The sequence below is a fragment of the Magallana gigas genome, chromosome 8, assembly GCF_963853765.1.
Source record: "Magallana gigas chromosome 8, xbMagGiga1.1, whole genome shotgun sequence".
Classification (NCBI taxonomy): domain Eukaryota; kingdom Metazoa; phylum Mollusca; class Bivalvia; order Ostreida; family Ostreidae; genus Magallana; species Magallana gigas.
Genome location: NC_088860.1, coordinates 26,076,699 through 26,098,933, shown reverse-complemented (window position 1 = coordinate 26,098,933; position 22,235 = coordinate 26,076,699). Strand labels below are relative to the sequence as shown.

Genomic DNA, 22,235 nt, shown 5'->3' with positions numbered 1-22,235 from the left:
ATAATCGATTATTTTATTCTTGTTTAGCTTAATGTGATTTGTTTAAAAAAGAACCCACTACATTCTCAGCTAACTTGCTAACTTAAACATTTTCTAGATGAGAATTTTTTCCTTTTCGTTCTTTGGGAGATTTGAATCATCCAAATATGAAATGAACTTCATCGCTTAGTAACTGCATTTTCCTTTTTTGAGCATGCAGTAAATTAACATTAATGTATAACATATTTCAACTGGCTTATTGCATGTGTTTCAAACATGATGTGAAAAAGGGATTCGTTAGTTGTGTTTATCAAAAACAATATGATATTTTAGAAGATCAGTGCGAGAACCCCCCCCCCCCCCCCCCCCCCCAACACACACACCCAACCCATTCTCGGCATCCTTATACTTATTTTGATGATTATAATTTTATGTTTGTTAATGAAATTTTTTTTATATTGAAGTGATTTATTTGATTAGAATATGAAAAGAGGGTTAATGTTGAAACACTTACAGACTCTTTAACTTGAAATCATCGTTTTGCCAGCTCGTTTTTTCAATAACACTGCATTTACTTAATTTATAACAGAGCATATTTCTTTATCCGATCTTAAATGTTGCTGAAAATAATATGTTTTAGAAGAAAAATTAAGGGATATGGGACCTTCTTCCTCTAATAAATTAAATGATGTACTGGTAATTGGCCTGTATCTTTGGTTAACCTCCATCCCCATCACCATCCCCGTTCTCAAATACGGTAAATTAGATTCACTAGGGTTAACAAATCATCATACTATCAGCAAATTAGAAATTCAATTCGAGAATTTGTGATCTATACATATTTTTTCAAAGTGCGTTAAGAGTCTCGATACTAGAGAAATGTTGTTGACCTTTTTAAAGCACTTTGAATTTTTTTTTCAAAGTGGGTTAACTTGGTCCAAAATTTAACGCACTTTGAAATTTTTTTTCAAAGTGCGTTGATTTGGTCCAAAATATAATTTTTGAAAAGGTGAATTGCCACAATTTTTGCATGGTTATCTCACACAAGTGTAGCATCTGCAATGAACCGCATTCTTAGAAATAAGATTTCTTAGAAAACATTTCCCCTAAATATTTTTATGTTAAACTTTGATCCCCTTTTGGGGCCCAAGTATTAGTCCGGGGGTCACGGTTTTAACAATATAAAATTTTCACTATTTATACAAACTTTGGTGTAAATATTGGTATTTCTGGTACAGTGGTTCTTGAGAAGAAGACTTTTAAAAACATGTGCGCACCCTATTTTCACTGTTTTGCAATGATCTCCCTTTCAAAAAGGGTTGTGCCCTTTATTTTACAATTTAGAATCCCCTTTCCATAAAAATGCTTTTTACTAAGTTGGTTAAATATGGACCAGTGTTTGGTTAAATATGGACCAGATCTGAAGTAGTCAAAAATGTGAAGCGTTTTCAGAAAAGCTCTCTTAAAGCTTCGGTTCAGGTGAGCAAAAAAGGAAGTGGTGATTAATTAAAAATAGAAATTTATGAGTCGATGATATGGGTAAGCATAGATGGTCAGTTTAACACTCTATCAACTTTTTTCTGTGATTTTCTTTATAACTGTTTACATGCTTTTCCTTTATATTCAATATAAATAAAAGATGAACTGGTTTTCATATGTATGTCTTTTTATCATTACTATATATGGATAGGTGTCACTTCCGGGTAAAAGGGATCCCATAAGCCAGTAATAGCTAAAAACTACAGGACTAAAAACCGCTTCAATTTATATCCGTCTACCTCACCGTACAATTAAATCGACCGCAACATACTACACACATTAAGCTTCCCCTTACGACAGACGAAAACAGGCCATGGTAGTTAGCAGGAGGTTTTCTGATGTGGACGGGGGGTGGGCCTGGGCTGTACTGGGGGCCAGCTTCCTGTCCCTCCTCCTCAATGGATGCCTCCTGTACGGGGTGGGGATCACGCACGTTGCACTGTTGCGTTTCTATAAGGAATCGGACACTTACACGTCCTTTGTGGGGTCCTTATTCTGCAGTTTGCTACAACTTGTAGGTATGTAAACATTGAGATGGAGAATTAATGTTTAATTAAAACTAGCACGGGTTCCATGCGTGATTTCAATTTTTGAAAGATATGTTTTTTGTTTAAATGACAACGCTAATATGACAGCTTTTCAAGTGCATCCGATCTGCATTTTGAATTTAAAATTCCAGTTGATTTTACAGTATGTGCATCGATATCAACGTATTCACAATAGCCTAAAGTTTATTATATAGCTTTATTGATCGGCAGATGTTCGGAATCTGTTGATTTCTGGATGATGTTTCTTTTTTTTTTCTTTTCTTTTTTTTCTATCCGTCAGCTTGTATGATATTCTATAGCTTTAATATGAATAATTCGACTTCAATTTGTAATGTAGTAAAATAATTAAAAACTCTGTGAACCAAAAATTATGAATCCTCGAGTATCGAATTCTTAAATAATATATATACGTACATACACCAGAACTCATAATATTAATGCTTAATTCAAAATATTCTATATACAAGCAAATAAAATAATGTATGTATATGTGAGGTGAGAGTTTAGTGTTGATTATGATTATGATTTCTAAATTAATTAACCGTGTCTTCGTCCATTCAGGGCCAATTGCCAGTCTCCTAATCAACGTGTTCAACTGCCGACTGACTATGATCATCGGGGGCATCTTCATCTTCATTGGCTGCGCTTTAACGTATTTTGCACACTCTCTGAACGTTGCGCTCATTACATATGGAATCATCGCAGGTAAACGATTTTTTTTCCCGAACCTTTTGTGTAGGAATGAAATGCGAAGTATACATGTATATTCATGTACCTTGATAAATAGGAAGAGCACAAAAGGGAATTTTGTTAATATTTACAATTAATGTTCCAGTTCTCCTGCCTGAATTAGAATTTTTGAATTAAAATCGTTTAAAAGTTTAATGGCCTTGAATACAGCTGATTGTGTAGATATAGACCAAAGCTGTTTTTACCTGTATTTTACATTTAAATTGGTTTAATGCATGAAAAGTAGAGCAACAAAAAATTTTTTTTTATGTGTTATGTTATTCACTAAATCACATTAATATACAATAAAAAAGGCAATAAAAATTCCCCCATAAAACCACAAAAATTTATACATTTACCAAGTCTCTCTCAACTGCACAAAATCCTTTATGTTTGGAGACGAGTTTTTGCAGCCCCCCCCCCCCCATTCATCTAATCATCCTTCCGCTTATATTCTAAAAGAAAAAAAGCACAGGAATGTTACCATACTACATATACATTACTTGGATACAATGTTGTTACATTGCAATTTCACTGATAACCCCCACCATTTAGTATCTTCAATTGCTGATTACGGAAAATTCAAACATTCAAGAATATGCTTTTTTCGGATCCATGGTATATCAAACAAGTTTCACTAATATAAACTTTTTTATGAAATAGACATTTTAAATAATTATCTATAATAATTATGCAAACGTAAAGCATTTAACTTTCAATCTTTAATTGAAAAAATAGGGCATTTGCAAATGTATCCAGCGCGTATTTTCTCAATTCGATGAGACTACGCCTATCTTCCCTGACATGACTCCTGTCGTTAGATCATTCCACATGGCCTTGTGTTTACAGTGTATTAAGGACAAGCACCTTAATCTTATCTTTACGACAGATCAAAAGAAAAACAAGAGCTGTCATTAGTCTTGTTTACTTGCGGCGAGATATACGATACACCAGTATGACCATGACTATGCGCAGATCAAGATGGGGGTTGGGGGTTCGGACCCCCCCCCCCCCCTTTAGAAAATTTTAACTTATCAAAGTCCCATAATAAAATTACCAAACTACCCATCCCACATTCCCGGAAAAGTCTGGATCGGCGCATGATGACTTTATATTGGAATCGAATCCATCTTCTATACTTATATAATTGTGGGCTAGGCCTGCTTTGACTCCATGCTCCATGTAACCTTGAAAAACATAAAGAGACACAAAAATGGGTAAAAAAAAAAATTATACAACCACTGATTGAGAACCGGTTAGTTATGAGGCGTAACTTGACAACCCTTGGATCTGTTTTCGATTTTATTTTTTGGTCTTAATTTTCTTCCGCTTACATCATGAAATAAGATATTTTAAAAAAGTATATAAGGTATTTCAATTCACATAAATATAAAAATGTCCCGTAACATTGCATGTTCAATGCAAAGTTTAGGTTATTGATTTATAATAAATAAATCTAAAAAAAAACCATTGAGAAATTCATAAAGCAAAGCTGTTTTGTACAGGACTACATGTATTAGCTTCATCCAGAGCCCCTAAATAACTTAATGCAGTTTCGCAATAAAGATGCGCGACATTAAAATTTCAGCTCATATTGCGTTAATGATATTGGGCTAGAGAGAGAACATATTATAGAACCTTTGACTCAAAATCTATTTACTTTTGATCTCAATCACATTTTTCAACTTCGGTATCCTATTATGAAAGCGAGTCTTCTAAGTTTTATGGCCATCGAGTTTAATCTTGTTACTAGAATAGCTAGTACTTGTAAAAGCATATTACATCGCAAGTATCCTAATGTACAAAAAAGAACTGCATATCCTTGATTATTCTAGCTATACGTTTTTAAATTACAGGAATCGGCAATGGCTTAGTGGCTACGCCCCCTTTGGTTGCTGTGGGATACTACTTCCGGAAAAAGAGAGGCATCGCCGTTGGTTTAGCCGTTTCTGGAGCAGGCGCAGGAATGTTCATAAGCGGCCCTCTGTTCCAATATCTGTTTGATGCGTATGGATTTCAAGGAGCAATGTTGATACTGGGTGCCCTCTTCGCAAACCAGATCGTACTTGGATGCATAATGAGACCATCTCAAACCGAAACTTTCCATAAAGAACTGCGAAGCAAAGACAAGGATGGTCTACCGAGCGGGGTTAACCTTAGAAACTACCTCCACTTGGATATATTTTGTGACAAAATGTTCATGGTAATAATACTACAGTTCTTGATCTGGAACATACCGTTCTCCATGCTGATCTTACACCTGCCCAATTTCTCTGTCGTGAAAGGTTCCACTGAGCAACAGGCGGCGTTCCTTATTTTCCTGATTGGGTTATTGGGGACTTTTGGACGTGTTATAACCGGAATGGCTGTAAGTCCACATGCTATTGACCCAGTTTTACTCAATATGGGAGTTACTGGGGTGTTAGGTATAATCTGTTCCCTCTTTCCTTTTTACTCTAACACGTACGTTGGACAGAGTGCGTTTTCTTGTGTCTTTGGGATATATAGCGGCGCACTGATTACTTTGATTACACCACTTATCGTGGAACTTCTGGGTCTGGAGAAATTGTCGTCTGCCGTGGGGATTATGTATTGTATCGGGGGAATCGGCTACATCATTGGTCCTACTTTTGCAGGCAAGACACAACCGGCGCACAACTTGTATTTCATCTGTATCTTTTTGTTCACAATTGTTAATACCCTATGACCTTATCATTAATCAACGCATTCTATAACTGTCTTCTTTCTTTTAGGTTTCATGATAGATAATGGAGGAACATATGAGACAACATTCTACATTTCAGGTAATTTTATTATTTTTTATAGTTTATTTCTGTGAAATTTAATTTTTTTACTTTGAGATTCATTTTGTTTTGTGCTGTAAACAAGGCTTTGTTCTAAATGCCTCCTTACATTTGACGTTGGTTTGGTTGATTTTGCTCTTTGCTTTGTTTAAGGCTTTCTTCTAATTGCCTCCTCTCTGTTGACATTGGTTTCAACGTTTTGGAGGAAGGATTTCGGAGACCAGAAGACGTATGAATACGACATTCCAGCAGAAGACCAAAGCAAGAAAAACTCCACGTTTCTGACCCAGTCGGGACTTCTTGCAGGATCCATGATAATTCAAGCAGACGAGAAGATAGGAAGCGCATCAAGTCTCAACTTGAGACTCGCGCATGCCCAGAAGAGATTCCCGAACGAGCCAGGACATCGTGATAGCGAGGAAAGTCTCTTTAAGAATGTGATGCGTCGTCACTTGCATGCGAGCAGAGACGAAAGGAACAGCCAACATAGCTTGTTCAAAGACCCAAACAGTGCAACGAATGACGGAGAATTTACGATACATATACGTGAGATTGATGAATAGGAATAATAAAATAAACAAAATATACGAATTCTGATATAACTGAAAGTTCATTTACATCAATTTATGGAAATAATGTTTCCAATAGACTGTGATACTAATGATAAAAGGGACAAAGTAATAAATAGGATACTATAGTTACATATTCATGAAATGATCAGTTCTATCTGCCTACAGGATATATAACGCTTTCCAGTTTTACAGTTCAGTTGATAAGAAGAATAGTTGCAATAACAATTGCATTACATTACATTTGACCAACAAAAAAGGAAATCGAGTTTTGAAATGAAATTGAAATCAATATAGTTACGCTGCGTAAGAAATTAAAATTTCATTTGAATTTCACTAACTTCAAATAAAAAAATTAGCATTTAGCCATTGCAATCTTTTGAAGTAATGAAAAAAATATGGCGAAATAATAAAGGATAATTTTACAGGAAATAGTATAATGTAAAACATATCGAAAAGTCAGTTCACTGTTCACATAAGCGAAAAGAAGAGGGCCATTTCGTGGAGTCTGTGAAAACTGGTCCTCCTTGTAGTCTAAGTTTCGATCGTCTTGAAAAAATTCACGCAAAGTTTATAACTTATTTTCTATTTTGAAATTCATATCTACGCTGCATTGTTTTTAAATGGGGAAGGTAGACACCCCGACCAAGAAACAAACAAGAAACAATCTAAATACAAAAACAATCCAAAAAATAACACGAACACTTCCCTAATCCTCTAAATCCTAATTTGTGGGGAAAGGGGACAGTGATCTCTGTAAGTTAACTTTCCTTAGGGTTCTTAACACTGTCCAAAAAGAAGCGTGAGGGGAGGCATATCTTTACAAAAATCATATTTTACAAAAGCAAATTTCAAAACTATGTCGGTTTCTAAAAAAAGCGGAAGGGTTGGGGTAGAGTTACTGGAATAATTGAAAATCGTTTCATATGAATCAGTCATTTGATCTTTTTTTAGACGGTTGGGGGGAGGGGGGGGGGTTGTTATTAACAAAGAAAGGTATTGTGCAAAAAATTAGCATAATTATGATCAATAGAAATGGTCTTTCCAACAAACTTTGAATAAACAGGGCGCTTAGACATGTACCGACAAGGAGAGGTTGCGGACGGTAGGCCTACGTCACTTAAATTTGCAAAGTTACTAGTTACAAGTGAATAATAATGGGTTTCTTTTTTCTTTATTGTGCTTGTCGAAATGATTTTTAAGGGGTAATGTTAGGACTACCCCTACACCCCCCCCCCCACCACATCCTTTTGAGAAAAAAGATATCATTTAAGAATGGTTAAAGAGCCCCACTGAAACATATTAAAATTTGCAAGAAAGATAAAAAATATGAAAACATCGAGACTTGAGCAAGTGTAGGTTCATGTATCCATAACACCAAACACATGCTGCTAAGTATCAACATATACCTATCCCTGACTAACGACAGTCATCCATGCTCTCTGTATTGATACGTACCGAAATAATGGGAGGCTTGGGGGGCTCATCACAGAAACACGTATAAATTCACAGAATTCTCAAGCTACTTACATTTATCACGGGGTATGAAGGCACGTAGCATCGTTTTTTAAAGGGGGAAGTATACCTTTAACTCCAATCTCACTGTTCATTTCCTTATTTTTAAATCAGTTTTTTTACATGCTCCCATAAAAGATGGGGGGGGGGGCTCCATGTTATTTCAATTTTTTGTATGTAAATTTAAGAAAAATCTTTGCTGCGCATCCCCCCCCCCCCCGGCCCCCCTGATGCTACGTGCCTGGTTTGAGCATGTTATGAATGCTTCATTTAACAAATTTTGTACCAAGTGGACCTAAACCGTCTGAAAAATGCAATTTAAATTTCCGTTGAATTGTTGACTCTACAAAGTATGGTGTATTAGTTGTGTCATAAACTTAGGGAATGTTATTTAATCAAATGCCTTTAAGCTAAAAAAGATTTGATAGGTATCAATGTAAAATTAACACGGTCATCATAACGACTCTGAACTGAACAAGAAGCCCATGGGCCACATCGCTCACCTGATTAACAACAATTTTACGGATATGTATGAGCATGGTCTTCGTATGCCACATGCTGTAATTGGGTTGGGTATACGATTTAATTAAATAGCTCAAGATGAATTCATAAATATGAATAAAATATGAATATTTATGTAAATATGAATGTTTATGAGGTTGTTGATATTTGGAAGGATATGTTAAAATACTTTTATCTTACAATGTATTTTTTTTCCTGTAACAGTTAGATTTTCACTTGTGACCCTACATCTGGGGGTCATGCTTTGAACAAAAGTATTTTGCAGACCAGCCCATGTGAAACTTATGTCATAAATTTATTAAAAAAACGCATCGAAATCGATACAAAAAATAACGGAGTTGCGCTGCTTCAAGTTGCTATTTTTACATGTACCTGCTTTCAGAAATCTAATCAAGAGAAAATAGAATGTAGCGATAACGAGGCTACAGGGGAAGGGACGTCACGAGGTCAAAAGGAGGGAAATTTTCTTACAAAGCTCTACAAAATAAATTCGATTTTACAGCCCAAAATTTTAAATTTAGGTATGATGTTTTAACGTATCTAGTTATTTTAAGTATTGTAGATTTAGAAATTTGTATCCATAATTATTTTGTTACCGTCAGATTTCTTTTTGAAGTATTTAAAAATTTGCTATTCTTGTCGCCTTTTTACTGATGAATACGATATCTTAAAAACGCAAGGGTATATTTATGTTTATTATTCATTTTTTGATTACATATTTTCCCTTCATACACGAATGATCAAAGACAATAATAATTATTACACAGGTAAACAGGTAAACGAACGAAGCTACTGCCCCAGACACATAGTCATTTCAATATGTGCATCGTTTGCGAAGAAAATGAACGGAAACTGCAAATAATTGGAATTTTTCTACGTCCAAGGGGCATAACTCTTTTGAAAATTGTTCGATCGTACCCAAAATCAAACTTGACCTAGATATTATTATGATAAACTTGTATACCAAATTTTTTTTCAATATGTGCATCTTCTGTGAAGAGAATGAACGGAAACTGCAAATAATTGGAATTTTTCTAATTTCAAGGGGCATAACTCCGTCGAAAATTGCTCGATCGTACCAAAAATCAAACTTGACCTAGATATTATTATGATAAACCTGTATATCAAATTTCATTTATTTCAATATGTGCATCCTCTGCGAAGAAAATGAAGAAACTGTTTGTGGACCGATCGACCCACCGATCGACCGGCAGACAGCAGCATTGCAATATGCCATCCAATCTTCGAAGGGGGGCATAATAATATCTTTAAAACTTATTAAATAAAATTAATTTTTAATGTAATTAGAGGACATTTTACTCATGACATTGGATTTCATAACAATCTGAAATTGACAATTCATTTCTTGAGTAAACAGCATCCTTAAATCACAATTAAGTGAAGTTAAGTTTTTCATACTTAAGTTTTAACAAAATAAGTCATTGACGTTACAGAAATTTAGTTAATATCTTGAGTATATTTTTTGGTGTCTCCCCACTGAGCTAAAATTCTGAAATTTTTATGGGTGACTGATTTTAGCTAAGTGGGAGTGGTGCACAGGTAAGGGGGTCAAAGAACAAAGGAAATTAGTTACAGGTAAATTATAGTCCCTTCAATCATTGACCTTAGGCGAATTTTTAATATAAAAAAAATAACAGGCAATTTTTTAAGATTATGTTTTTGCTTTAAAGTTTATTTTAAATACAATCATAGTCAACAACGAACTCTGTTTAGCAATTATAACTTATTTAGAATATCATATACATGTACATAAATATTTTAGCATGTAAGTTTTTGTTTTTGAATATGATATTGCTGTTGGCATATTAGATAACATTATATTATTTGCTGATGGTACATCTCTGTTTGCCATTGTTGATAATGACATTACTACTCCTTCTATGTCCCTTATTAAGGATCTTGAAAAAATAAACATTATATAGTTCAAATTTTGGGCTGTTGATTTTAAAAGTGAAAAAATGATTAATGTTAATTTTATAACAATAGAAAAGGAATTATCACACCATACAGCATACAATTTGGCTATAGTGGTTATGAAAATAAAAAAAATTAAATGCTCGTGTACATTTAATTTAGGACTACATTTTCAGGCTGATGGAACGTGGACCAATCATATAACACATATGATACATGAAAAGGCCTGTAAGAGACTGAATGTACTTAGATTACTGAAACATGTCTTAGATAGAAATTCCTTTATAAAAATGCATTTTGCTTTTATGCTTGAAAAGGTACAGGTAGAAGCTGCAGGAATTATTACTGGGCTTAGAGTTACTAGTAATTCGATCATCTAGATCATGTTTGTATGACGGACTGGACTGAGAACCTTTACATCTTGGAAGAACACAATATAAACTACTTTTAATGTACATGTATAAGATAGTTAATGGTATACAATGAAATTTAATGGCAATTAAATCGAGCATTAGTTTGATTGAAATTTCATATTCCTATCTGTTAATAGGTAAATCATCTCAATTATATGTGAAACAAAATAACTATGATCTAATTAAGCCATCAATTTCTGCGGTGTGTTGTTTATTTAAGCAATTGCTTAACAATCCTATTAAATTTAATATTTTATTTTTTTTTCCATTTAATTTCATTTTTCTTAATTTCATCTATTCAATTTATAAATATTTAACCTTTCAATAATTGATAGAACTTAAATCCAATTTTTTTAACACTGAAATCCATATTGGTAAGAATATAAATCACATATGATTTTTATACAGGAAGTTCACACCTAAAACAGACTATACCCAGTGTTCACTTAGGTGTAAAAATCACAATTTTTGCTAGGTGGGCATAAGAATTTTAGAATTTTAGCTTCGTGGGAATAAACCATTTTTTTTTTGGGGGGGGGGGGTAATATTCCGATAAACGAATTTCAAGTGACTTGTCCACAAAAAAATCCCAATTCAATTTTCCTATGTTTTTATCCTATTACCAATTATGTTTACCTGTACTAACCAAACCTTAAACGCCAGTTTTCAATTTGACAAATTACATGTATATCAACAACATCAATATTAATGAAAAGGAAGAAATCTTCCTGTAAAATATTTAACAATGCATTGAGGGATCGGGTGTCGACCACTTACACAAACCATTGTGTCTACGGTTTAAACATGTTATACATGCATTAACATACTCACAGTGGCCAGCTTATGTAAAGTTCGAAACATTTTAAAATGTGGAAATAATGTATGATGTCCTCCCGAATCAGACGACACAACACTTAAAATTTTTAAATGTGATACACAGAAAAAAATCGAAAGATAAATCATTACACACACACACGGTAAAACAAAACAAACAAAACAAAAACAACAATAAAAAAAAAATGAAGATCGGTTAAAAATATGTATACTCTTTTCCGAGACCACTTTTAAAAATAATATATCTCAAAGTATTTATTATTTTGTTTTTTTTTTCAGGCATTCGGGAAAATAAAAATAAAATTGTATTGAATGGCTACATATCTTACACATGATACAAATAAAACGTACAAGAAATGATAGTTGTTTTAGCTATATTTTTTTCTTGCTTTAATTCAATATAACATGCATATCGCAATTATAATCGTTATTATTTTTTGTAGTTTAACCTGTTTGCACACATATTTTTGCAAACTTAATTAAATGCGTAATTGTAGCGTGCAACCCTATTGAATATGAAATATGGAAGCGGATAGGTACCCTCAGTTATCTTTCTGAGGACTAGTAGTTAAATATTCAATATATACATATACTGATTATAAAAACAAATCGACTGCCTGTCGTAGAATCAAGTATGTACAGGTATATATGCGCTGGCTCTAATATACAGGTTAGGCTCTTATGGGTCCGGCTCTTATAGCACGGCTCTTATGGGTCCGGCTCTTTCAGCGCGGCTCCTGCTCTTCGTGGCTCCTGCTCTTCGTAGCTCCGGCTCTTACAGCACGGTAATTATTGTTTATAAATTAAATAGAAAAAAAAGTATATACATAAAGTCAGGAAAGACTTGTTCAGTCACGTCTAGACTTCGTATATAAAAAAAAACAAACAAAACACAATTTTATTCTAAAGACAGTTACCTAATTATTTTCCAACCTTCCTGTAGCGCAGCTTTAGCATCGACTGACTTAACGCGCGAAACACTTCCTTATATAACCTTTTCAAACAACGCCACCTGGCGGACAAAAACAAACTAGAAAAATTATTAGAGGCAGAACGACAATTTCCGGATTGTCACATTATTTTGAAATTAAAAAGCGCACAACATGCTTCGTTCAATAATACAGGAAGTAGTGTGGGTTGATATATATATACTTAAATAAATAAAACAGAATGCTTTATATATATATATATATATATATATATATATATATATATATATATATATATATATATATATATATATATATATATATATATATATATATATATATATAAACAATCATTCAAAACTTAATTAATTTATATTACTCTACATTTTTGCATTTTCCTAAGTGATTTCATATTACACAACATGTATTAATATCGCTAAAACCTAAAAGTACACCCAAAAAACCCTCCATCAAATGCCACAACCTTTAAAACTAGTTAACAGATACAAATGTAGTAACAAATGTGAACTGGTTGACAGGAAATGTCATTATCATGTTTAATTTATAATTTCAGGGTCATGTGGATACACCGACTGAAGAAAAAAATAATTCTTGCAAGCATTTTAATGACAATTTTTTAAAAATATAAATCATATTCCAATATTCATGTACACAACGAAGACTGTCGTTGCAATTATTCCAAAGAAAAGCATTGTCCAAAAACAGACAAAGTCAATAGCAGACGACACATCTTTCCAACTTACGTCATCGTAGTCAACCTTTGGTTCACAAGAATCATTTCCCCAATCATATTTTTTCTTCAAAAAACTGTCATCAGATCTCAAAAATGATTTTACACATCGCAGACATCTCTCTATTCTGACAATTCCCCTGTAGAACGTGCCAACTTTTCGTTCTTCACACCGATGGTGTAGTCGGAGTTGGAACGCCGAGATGATAATGATGGCAACAGCAATGGACATTTGAAAGACCAGGTAAACTCCTAGCAACGATGTTTTCTCTGAATTCACCGGAAGTTGCATACTGATGATGGACAAAAATACAGCAAAAGACAGGAAGACTGTGACTGCGAAGGACATTTTTTCTCCGGCGTCAGCGGGAATTACGAATACAAGGAGACTGATGACGCCCAGGAGAACCACTGGCAATATCAAGTTCATGACGTAATACAGAGGCTTCCGACGAAGACGAAGAGTAAATGTGACGGTCGAGTCTGCATTATCTGACTGTGACCTTCGACCTCCTGTGGACTCAATACCCCAGACTGAGTTTTCATTGAAATCATAGAAGTCGACAGAAGGACCGCTCTCAGGCAGCGTCATGTTGACCTCAAGCTTAGTAAAACTCCAACTGATGAAGGTGATGTCACAGACCTGAGTGTCAAATGGGAAATATGTTATGTCAATGTCACACTTACTTTCAAACACCTGATACGGCAACCAATGTACTATTCCTTCTGGTGAAACTTCTAAGTAGTAAAACTCTCCTCCTAGCTCTTCAAGCTTTTTCACACCATTTTTGAGAACAATATCCGGAGTCCAAATGTCTTTCTTTGTTGTAATGAAATAAAAATGAAAGCTCTTTTGTATACTGTGCAAAGGATGATTTGAAATACGTTCCCCCAGTAAATTGGCAAAAGAAATATATTCGGAATTTTGCATGCTGGTATATGTAATCTTTAAAAAATCCTTTCTATTCCAAGAAAAACAGTCAGATGGGAGATATAAATCATTATTTATGGTAGGAGTACACTGTTAACATCTACATATACATTCAATCTCCGTAAAATTTAAGCTCCGCCCCAAGTTTTATTTCAAGCCTGTAATCTACATGAGTGTATTAAGGCTCATTTTTCTCTTTCAGCTGGTATTTTGTCATAATATATCTGTATGTGAAAGGAGAGCAATGCTACTCACTGCGCTCACTTGTAACTTCTAAAGAAAACGCAAAAGCCCAGTGGATCTTTCCCATTATAAACTGATGTTGTTTACCTGATGTCAACACTCTTAACATTTCATAATGTCTCGCTTGTGCCACGTGACAGTTTTCGGTAAGCGTGTTGAACGTGACATTATATGCCATTTACCTTCAGTTATGAGAATACTTCATATCAACAGATTTCATTGCTGATCGCTACGTTTACTCCAAAACTGGAAAGAATTTAGTGATAAAAATTATATTGATATATAGTTGAGTTTTCTGCTTAAAGGGGTATGGTCACGATTTTTCTCAAAAATTATTTTTTCGATTTTAAAATTTACAATGCTCCAGAAAGGCATTTTAAAAGGGCAACCGAAATTTGAGTGTCATTTGTTGAGTTATAAACGAGTTACAGAGCTTGAAATTCTTCGCTATGTAAACAAAGCGTTTGTTTACATTTTGAACGTTGAAGTAAAAATTTCAGTTTTAAACCTAAAACGAATGTGTTAAACGTTAGAAACTGTTTATCTATGCTTAAAGTTGATAAAAGATAGACATATAAGCTAGAAATTTTTTTTTACTGGTATATTGAACATATGTAAACAAAAACAGGGTACGAGCCTTGTTTACATGACAAAGAATTGTGAGCCCTGTATCTTGCTTATAACTCTACGAATGACTCTCAAATTCTGTTTGATCATTAGAAATGCATTTCTAAAGCACTGTAAATAATAAAAGCATAAAAACTGAATTTGACCAAAATTGTGACCATGCCCCTCTCAGAGGGATGCGCGGCTATTTTATACATTTGAGGATAAAAATTTACATATTTCATGAACCTGCTTGTTTCTGTCCAAACAGACTAAAACCGTTGTCAAAAGATAAAAAAAACAATAAATATGAGGTTCTACATGTTGTTTTGTATGCAAAAACGCACACAAGAACAGAACAATACCTTTTTATTCGCTCAAAACTGCGCAGCTACAGACTTGAATTCAAGATTTAAAAATCTGAAGAAAAAAAATCTGAAAGGATGTAATAAGTGTCTACTCTACAATCTAGAAAAGGGTCTAAAATAGCATATTGAAGATGTTACCTTGTCTTAAAAGAGGAAACCCTGTTCTTTAAATAGGTGTAAAAAAAAAATCATCAATTCGTACGAGATATTTTTGTCTGTATATATCGGAGCATATTGAAGTTATATTTTAATTGAACAATATTCGTAAGTATACTTTTTATTTAATTAAGACAGTTTCTTGAATTTAAGTCTGCAGTTGCGCAGTTCTAAGTGACCAAAAAGCATTGTTATGCACTTGTGTGCACAATTTGTGTTACAAAACGACATTTAAAACCTCACATTTTTGCTTGTGTATTTTTCAAAAACAGTTTTGATCAGTTTTTGGCATACACGAGTCAACTCAAGAAATGTTTACATTTTTGTCCACATATGTGAAAGCTGGCCGGACGTCCTCCTAAAGATGGACGTTTGTGAAACACATTGGCTTACCTGTTTAAAATACAGTCTGTGTATATAAGTGATTTGCCTGTCCCACACCAAGAGCTCGTCAAACCAAACTATAGAAAGGTACGCAGTGGTGACCAATTGTTGCTGCACGACTTCCACATCGTTAATGTCAGCCAGATGAAACGACGCTGTAACTTGGACAGTATGGTCTTGATTTCTAACCGGACGTACCTTGTTAGAATAATTCGTCATTAAATGTTTCTGAAGATTTTTGTAGTCCTCAACTGTTACTCCATTTACCGTGCAGGACTTCGACAATACGACGATGGATACAACTAGTTGTAGTTTCATTTTTTTTTAAATTTTCACAGATACTCTTGACTTAAGATGACATGCCTGTTTAAAAAGACACTACTTTTTCATAAAACTTTACACGTATAAGACTATTTTCATACAATGAAGATACCTTCAAGCTTTCTTTTAAATGATATTTAAGTATGTTTATAAGAATAATGCAACTCTAAAGCTATCTCTTGGTGAATCAACCTGTGCGAATAGAGTTGATTTTTCTTTTCGTCATTTGACACTTTAGTATTTATAGTTAAATAATGGATGTCGTGATAGGGAACAATGAATCAGGTGTCTTGTTACAGGTTTTTCACGCAGTGCTAGCTCGTCCAAAATAAACAAATCCCGTGTTTGTAAAATAAGTGTAGGTGTAAACCTCATGTTCAAAGCATTCTTCCAACGAACCTGACTTAAATGTCCCACTCTTCAATGTTCTTGTATCAAGAATTTCTTGAGAGAAGTATATCATTAAAATCTGTAGACAAAACATACTTAAAAAAATACAAAAATAATTAAGGGTCAGTGTTAATCTCTCCGAGTTATGGCCAATTTAATTCGACCTTATTGCACCTAAAATGCAATTTCAGCCTAATCAGGATTTGTAGTCGGTATTTTTAATCAAGCAAATTTATTTCAAATATTGATTTTAATTATGCATAATGGTCGAACTGAATAGAGGGATTAGGAAAATTTTTCGTAAAAAGCTGCATAAATCTTTTGCACTTAAAATAGATAGTTTCTATAATTGTTACAATTTGATTTGAAACAAAAACATTTTGAATACCAAATATTTTATAATTATAAAGTTAATCCATTTTGTCTAGATATGTATTCTATGAAAGACGAATAGGGCCACACAAAAAATATTTTTATCTCGTAATTACGAGTTAATCATATCGTTATTACGAGAAAAGATCTCGTAACTACGAGTTATTTATCTCGTTTTTACGAGATCTTTTCTCGTAGTTACGAGATCTTTTCTTGTTATAACAAGATAATTAACTAGTATTTACGAGACTTTTCCCCGTAATTACGAGATAAAAAATATTTTTTGTGTGGCCCTATTCGTTTTTCGTAGCATTCGGTATCAGTGTGACATAATAAAATATGGGGGACAGTGATGTCAAATAGATATATGATTTCAAAGGTAAAATTCTCAAAAAATTTAGCTTCAAAAATTCAAAATTTTCTATACATTTGCATGATTTTATGCTAAACGTCTAAATACTCTCTCAAGTTTTAATTTTTTGTAGATGTCACACAGAACCTTTAGAATATGTTACAAACATATCAAATGTTAAAAATGTGAATAATGAATAAAGTATAATAAAAAGAAAAGTATATTGAAAATTCATAAAATTGCTTGTTTCTGTCATTTTTGTCTAAAAAAAAAACCTTCCGCACAAAAAATAGTTACCCCCGAAACTTGTTCATTTCTTGGATTCAAATAGATATATTTTTTTAAAGAATGTGATTATGAAATAATTATCTTTCTGTGTTGAATAATAAATAAAAAAATATTTATTCAAAATAATGATAACCGGCGCAATGAAATCTAAACGTGAGGAGTGAGATACATTAATTGAAATAAAATGATTAAAAAAAACCCTCCCAAACAACTACTAGTAGTCTAATAAAATTGCTAGTCTAATAATAATATACGGGATGACTTGAAAAGGAAAAGGGTGTTCGTCTGCTTTTGCTGTTTATGTGATTTTCTATTGGGTACCAACTTTTATTAAAAAACACAATATGTTTTCTTTATTTTTTTTTTTTTTTTAAATATATTGTTTAGTTTGTCATTTGCAGGCCTTAAGTACACTTTTTGTCTTCAATGTTTAATACATAAAAAAGTTGCCGATACACACTCTTTTCCTCCTCATGAAATTCTTACCGGAGGAGTTATAGGTTTTTGTGTTTTTCTCCTGTTTATGATTTGATGAATCAATTAGGAACTTACTGTGCACATCATATTTAGAAACTACAGAAAATTTGAGTCAATAATTGTTCAGCTATACACTATGATACGACCATCATCGAAACCTCTTTAGAATAAAACATGAAAAATTCTTCAACATGGCGGAATAGAAGGAGCATATCAAAGGAGAAATTTTAGAATATTTTCCTCTAGTCAAAATACCGTCGTAACCCTGAAGTATTTTTGAAAATAGAATAATTTGAAAATATGTTCCATAAATATCTTTGGAAATAGTAATGCTCGGTTTATCGTACAAGGATACAAATTTGTGACATATTTTTTGTTTGTTTATTATGAATTAACGGTCGTAAAAATACTTTTCAAATGTACAGTAAAAGTTGTTTTTTTTATCGGTGTATATATTATAATAAAACTAAAAATGCAAACATGCATGACTGTTTCATCAAATAAATTAATTACATGAAGCAATTTACTTGTCAGATTTGAATCTCCATATTCGTAATGATAAGAACTTCCATACTTTTTTCCACATGAAGATTAATAATAAAAGCAGAGGAAATTTTGGGTTTAAAATATGCATCTAATAGAAAAATTTGATAAATAGCGGAATATATTCTACTTTAATTTCTTAAAATAAAAACAGATACGATATTTCCATACTGAAACAAGTTACATGGTAAATCCTAGTAACGATATCGATATCAAACAGCGAGTTGATTATTATTCCACAGGGATGAAGTAATCCAATATACCTTAATCATTTAACAACAATGACTTGAGGTTTACAAAAAATTCCATCCTTGATACAAGTATATACATTCGTATCTTTTGAGATAGCGTTTTCACTTTAAATATCGAACAACTTATTTTATACAACAATGTAACTATTTATTTCGCTCTTACGCCAAAATATTGCCACTGTCTCTCTGAATATAAAAGCGTGTTTCAAACGGACAAGTATTTAAAAAAAACCGCTTATTTGGTGTAAGTTTTTCATATAAAGGCAACATTATAGATTGTTTGCATTTCTAGTGTTTATTTTCAAATTTGTGAACTTAAAAAATATATTGGTGTACATGTGTGTTAAAATCACCAAACCTTTTTAAAATTCAAGCATAGTTATTTAAGTATATAGATTTTTTAATGAACATTTAATGACAATTCAATCACGCACTTACAACTGTGAGTATTTAGAAAGTTCATTTTGATTCATCTGCCCACAATTTAGAAATATGACATCGTAAAGACAACCTTTTCCCGCCATTTTTAGCATAAAACAGCTTGTTTTCAAGCAGTTTTTCTTTCTGAAAACATAGAGCGCATGCTTGAACAAACAAAATATTTTAATCAGAGATGTATCTAGCCAAGGCTACTAAGTGACAAATTTTTTTTTCCTTGTTCAAGCATGCGCTCGATATTTCCCATTCATAAAAAGATAAGAAAAATGTCAGTTTTGACTGATTTGATTGCATTATAGAAATAACGTCACTTCTGACGTCATATACTGCCAGTGAGTGCAAATAAATCAAATAATCAGGTGAAAAATATATTTTACACCAACTTTTCTAAATATAACATAACTTTTTATTGTACCAGGAACACTTAAAAAAATGACGAATTATGGGGGCCAAATTTAACTCTTATCATATATAGTTCTTTAGTAAACCCTGGTTTGTTCAGAGATTGAAAAACACTATGACATTGCCAGATCAACCAAACATTGTGTTATTTAAGATGGTTATTAGTAGCAAGCTGTGTAGAGATCTAGACGTCTTGTAAGTAGAAATTTCATCATCACATCATCTGTATGAAACATTGTCTACAGATAAGAAAAAAAAACTTGTAAAAAATGATTTAATGACACCGTTTTTTAAAAATATTTTTCCTATGAAATTCCGTTATTCATATACACTATGAGGACTGTCGTTGCAATTATTCCAAAGAAAAGCAATGTCCAAAAACAGACGAAGTCAATAGCAGACGACACATCTTTCCAACTTACGTCATCGTAGTCAACCTTTGGTTCGTAAGAATCATTTCTCCAGTCGTATTTTTTCTTTGAATTGTTGTCTGAACAAGATTTTACACAGCGCAGAAATCTCTCTATTCTGACAATTCCTCTGTAGAACGTGCCAACTTTTCGTTCCTCACACCGATGGTGTAGTCGGAGTTGGAAAGCCGATATGATAATGGTGGCAACAGCAATGGACATTTGAAAGACCAGGTAAACTCCTAGTAGAGATGTTTTTTCTGAATTCACCGGAAGTTGCATACTGATGATGGACAAAAATACAGCAAAAGATAGGAATACTGTGACTGCGAAGGACATTTTTTCTCCGGCGTCAGCGGGAATAACAAATACAAGAAGACTGATGACGCCCAGGAGAACCACTGGCAATATCAAGTTCATGACGTAATACAGAGGCTTCCGATGAAGGTGGAGAGTAAACGTGACGGTTGAGTCTGCAAAATCTGACTGCGACCTTCGAGCCCCGGTAGATTTGATGCCCCAGACTGAGTTTTCGACAAAATCATAGAAGTCGACAGAAGGACTGTCCTCAAACAACGTCATGTTTACTTCAAGTTTAGTAAAACTCCAGCTGATAAAGGTGATGTCACAGACCTGAGTATCAAATGGGAAATATGTAATGTCAATATCACATTTACTTTCAAAGACCAGATACGGCAGCCATTCAACTTCCCCATTAGGTGAAACTGCTAAGTAGTAAAATTCTCCTCCCAATTCTTCGAACTTGTTAACGCCATTTTTGAGAACAATATCCGGAATCCAAATGTCTTTCTGTGGGATAAATATACATGGTAAAATGTAAATAATAATATAATTAAATACCTCAAGGAGATTAAATATTCAACAATGATAACGACAATAGATTATAAGTTTTTGAAACCTATTAATCAGGTTTTAAATCATAGAATTGTTTGTATAACAATTCGATATTCCTTTTATAAAACTTGTATGAAAAATCTTAGTACACATCAATTAACGGCACAGACGCAAAGATATATGTTGTTTAGAAATACTTTAATTTTGTTTTGGTTTTTTTTTACTGAAAGGTACGAGCAACATATTACCTGTTTGAAATAAAGCCTCTCTACACCGGTAGTGTATTTGTCCCATTGTAGAAACTCGTCAATCCAGGCGATTCTGAGGTAGGCAGTTGTCACCAATCGTTGTTGCACAGCGTCCACATCGTTAAGGTCGGCCAGAATGAAGGATGTCATCACATACACAGTATCATCCTGGTCTTGAACCGGCCGAACTTTGTTCGAATAATTCGTCATCAAAGTTTTCTGAAGATTTTTGTAGTCGGTTGTTGATACGCCACATACCGTGCCGAAAGGCGAGAAAGTAAGAACTATTACAAATAGAAACATTATCATTGTCTTATTTTTCACTGGTCAAATGGACCAAACGACATGCATATTTTGTGTATCCGCTGATTCAGACAGGTATGTATAAAGTTCACAAAGGGACAAGGTTAGTGGCACAGTGTGATAAAGTTTAATGAGGGATTTACCGTATATTCATAGACTAGTATAATCTGTCGCTTTCTTATGTATTTATTTCTTAATCTCTTAATAGAAAAATGCTTAATTCTAGCCTGATTAAGAAGATGGTATGTTATCCAAAGAGCGCTTTTCAAATGAATAGCCTCTAAAACTTCGAATGATCCAAGCTTTAATTTTGCAGATATAAAAGAGCTATAACGACCTATTAAAAGACATATTTTGATGCATTATTTATCATCAGTGTTTAATTAGTAGAGTAAAACCCTTTCAGTACCATCATTGGTTTTAAGCGATTTTCTTCTGCACGTAAAAAATATCATAATCGAACTTTGTGAAATATTGTCAGAAAGGTTATTATTGCATCTTTTTTATTCAAACAATTAATAGGAGCCAAAAATATACCAAAAACGAAAAACGGAATGTTAAAATGGCGTTTAAGGGTTTTTTTTTTAAATTGCGGATCTACACGTGAAAGATTTATGCACATTGAAGATTAGGAAATGCTAATAATTGCAGGAGTCAAAACATGGCTGAGACAAAATATTTCCTAAATTCCCCTTTGAATCTGGGGCGTTTCTACCCGGGACAGGAACTGATTTTTTATGAGATGAAAAACAACGTGTAAGATGGCTGACTATCCAGGTTTTGTAACAATGAGAGGTCACTTGAATTTTTGATGCGTGTTGCTTCTGGAG

General features: G+C 33.3%; 3 protein-coding genes across 4 annotated transcripts; 1 reads left to right on the top strand and 2 right to left on the bottom strand.

Moving 5' to 3' along the window:
• The first annotated feature begins 1,789 nt into the window (after window positions 1-1,789).
• LOC105326749 (monocarboxylate transporter 12-B) lies at window positions 1,790-6,499 on the top strand. Its single transcript, XM_034473090.2, has 5 exons — window positions 1,790-2,036; window positions 2,628-2,771; window positions 4,652-5,431; window positions 5,549-5,599; window positions 5,753-6,499. Exons 1-5 carry the CDS (start codon window positions 1,832-1,834, stop codon window positions 6,160-6,162), a joined length of 1,590 nt encoding a protein of 529 aa, XP_034328981.2. The 5' UTR covers window positions 1,790-1,831; the 3' UTR covers window positions 6,163-6,499.
• A 6,203-nt stretch (window positions 6,500-12,702) lies between these two features.
• LOC117690075 (neuronal acetylcholine receptor subunit beta-2-like) lies at window positions 12,703-16,155 on the bottom strand. Of its 2 annotated transcripts, none has more exons than XM_066069245.1 (2): window positions 15,765-16,155; window positions 12,703-13,887 (listed from the first exon to the last, which is right to left on the bottom strand). In XM_066069245.1, exons 1-2 carry the CDS (start codon window positions 16,071-16,073, stop codon window positions 12,967-12,969), a joined length of 1,230 nt encoding a protein of 409 aa, XP_065925317.1. In that variant the 5' UTR covers window positions 16,074-16,155; the 3' UTR covers window positions 12,703-12,966. The 2 variants fall into 2 exon arrangements, with proteins under 2 accessions (XP_065925317.1, XP_065925318.1); XM_066069246.1 differs by having other exon boundaries at window positions 12,703-13,710.
• Window positions 16,156-19,786: 3,631 nt separating this feature from the next.
• LOC105318760 (neuronal acetylcholine receptor subunit alpha-6) lies at window positions 19,787-21,513 on the bottom strand. Its single transcript, XM_011416016.4, has 2 exons — window positions 21,103-21,513; window positions 19,787-20,809 (listed from the first exon to the last, which is right to left on the bottom strand). Exons 1-2 carry the CDS (start codon window positions 21,409-21,411, stop codon window positions 19,895-19,897), a joined length of 1,224 nt encoding a protein of 407 aa, XP_011414318.3. The 5' UTR covers window positions 21,412-21,513; the 3' UTR covers window positions 19,787-19,894.
• Window positions 21,514-22,235: the final 722 nt, after the last annotated feature.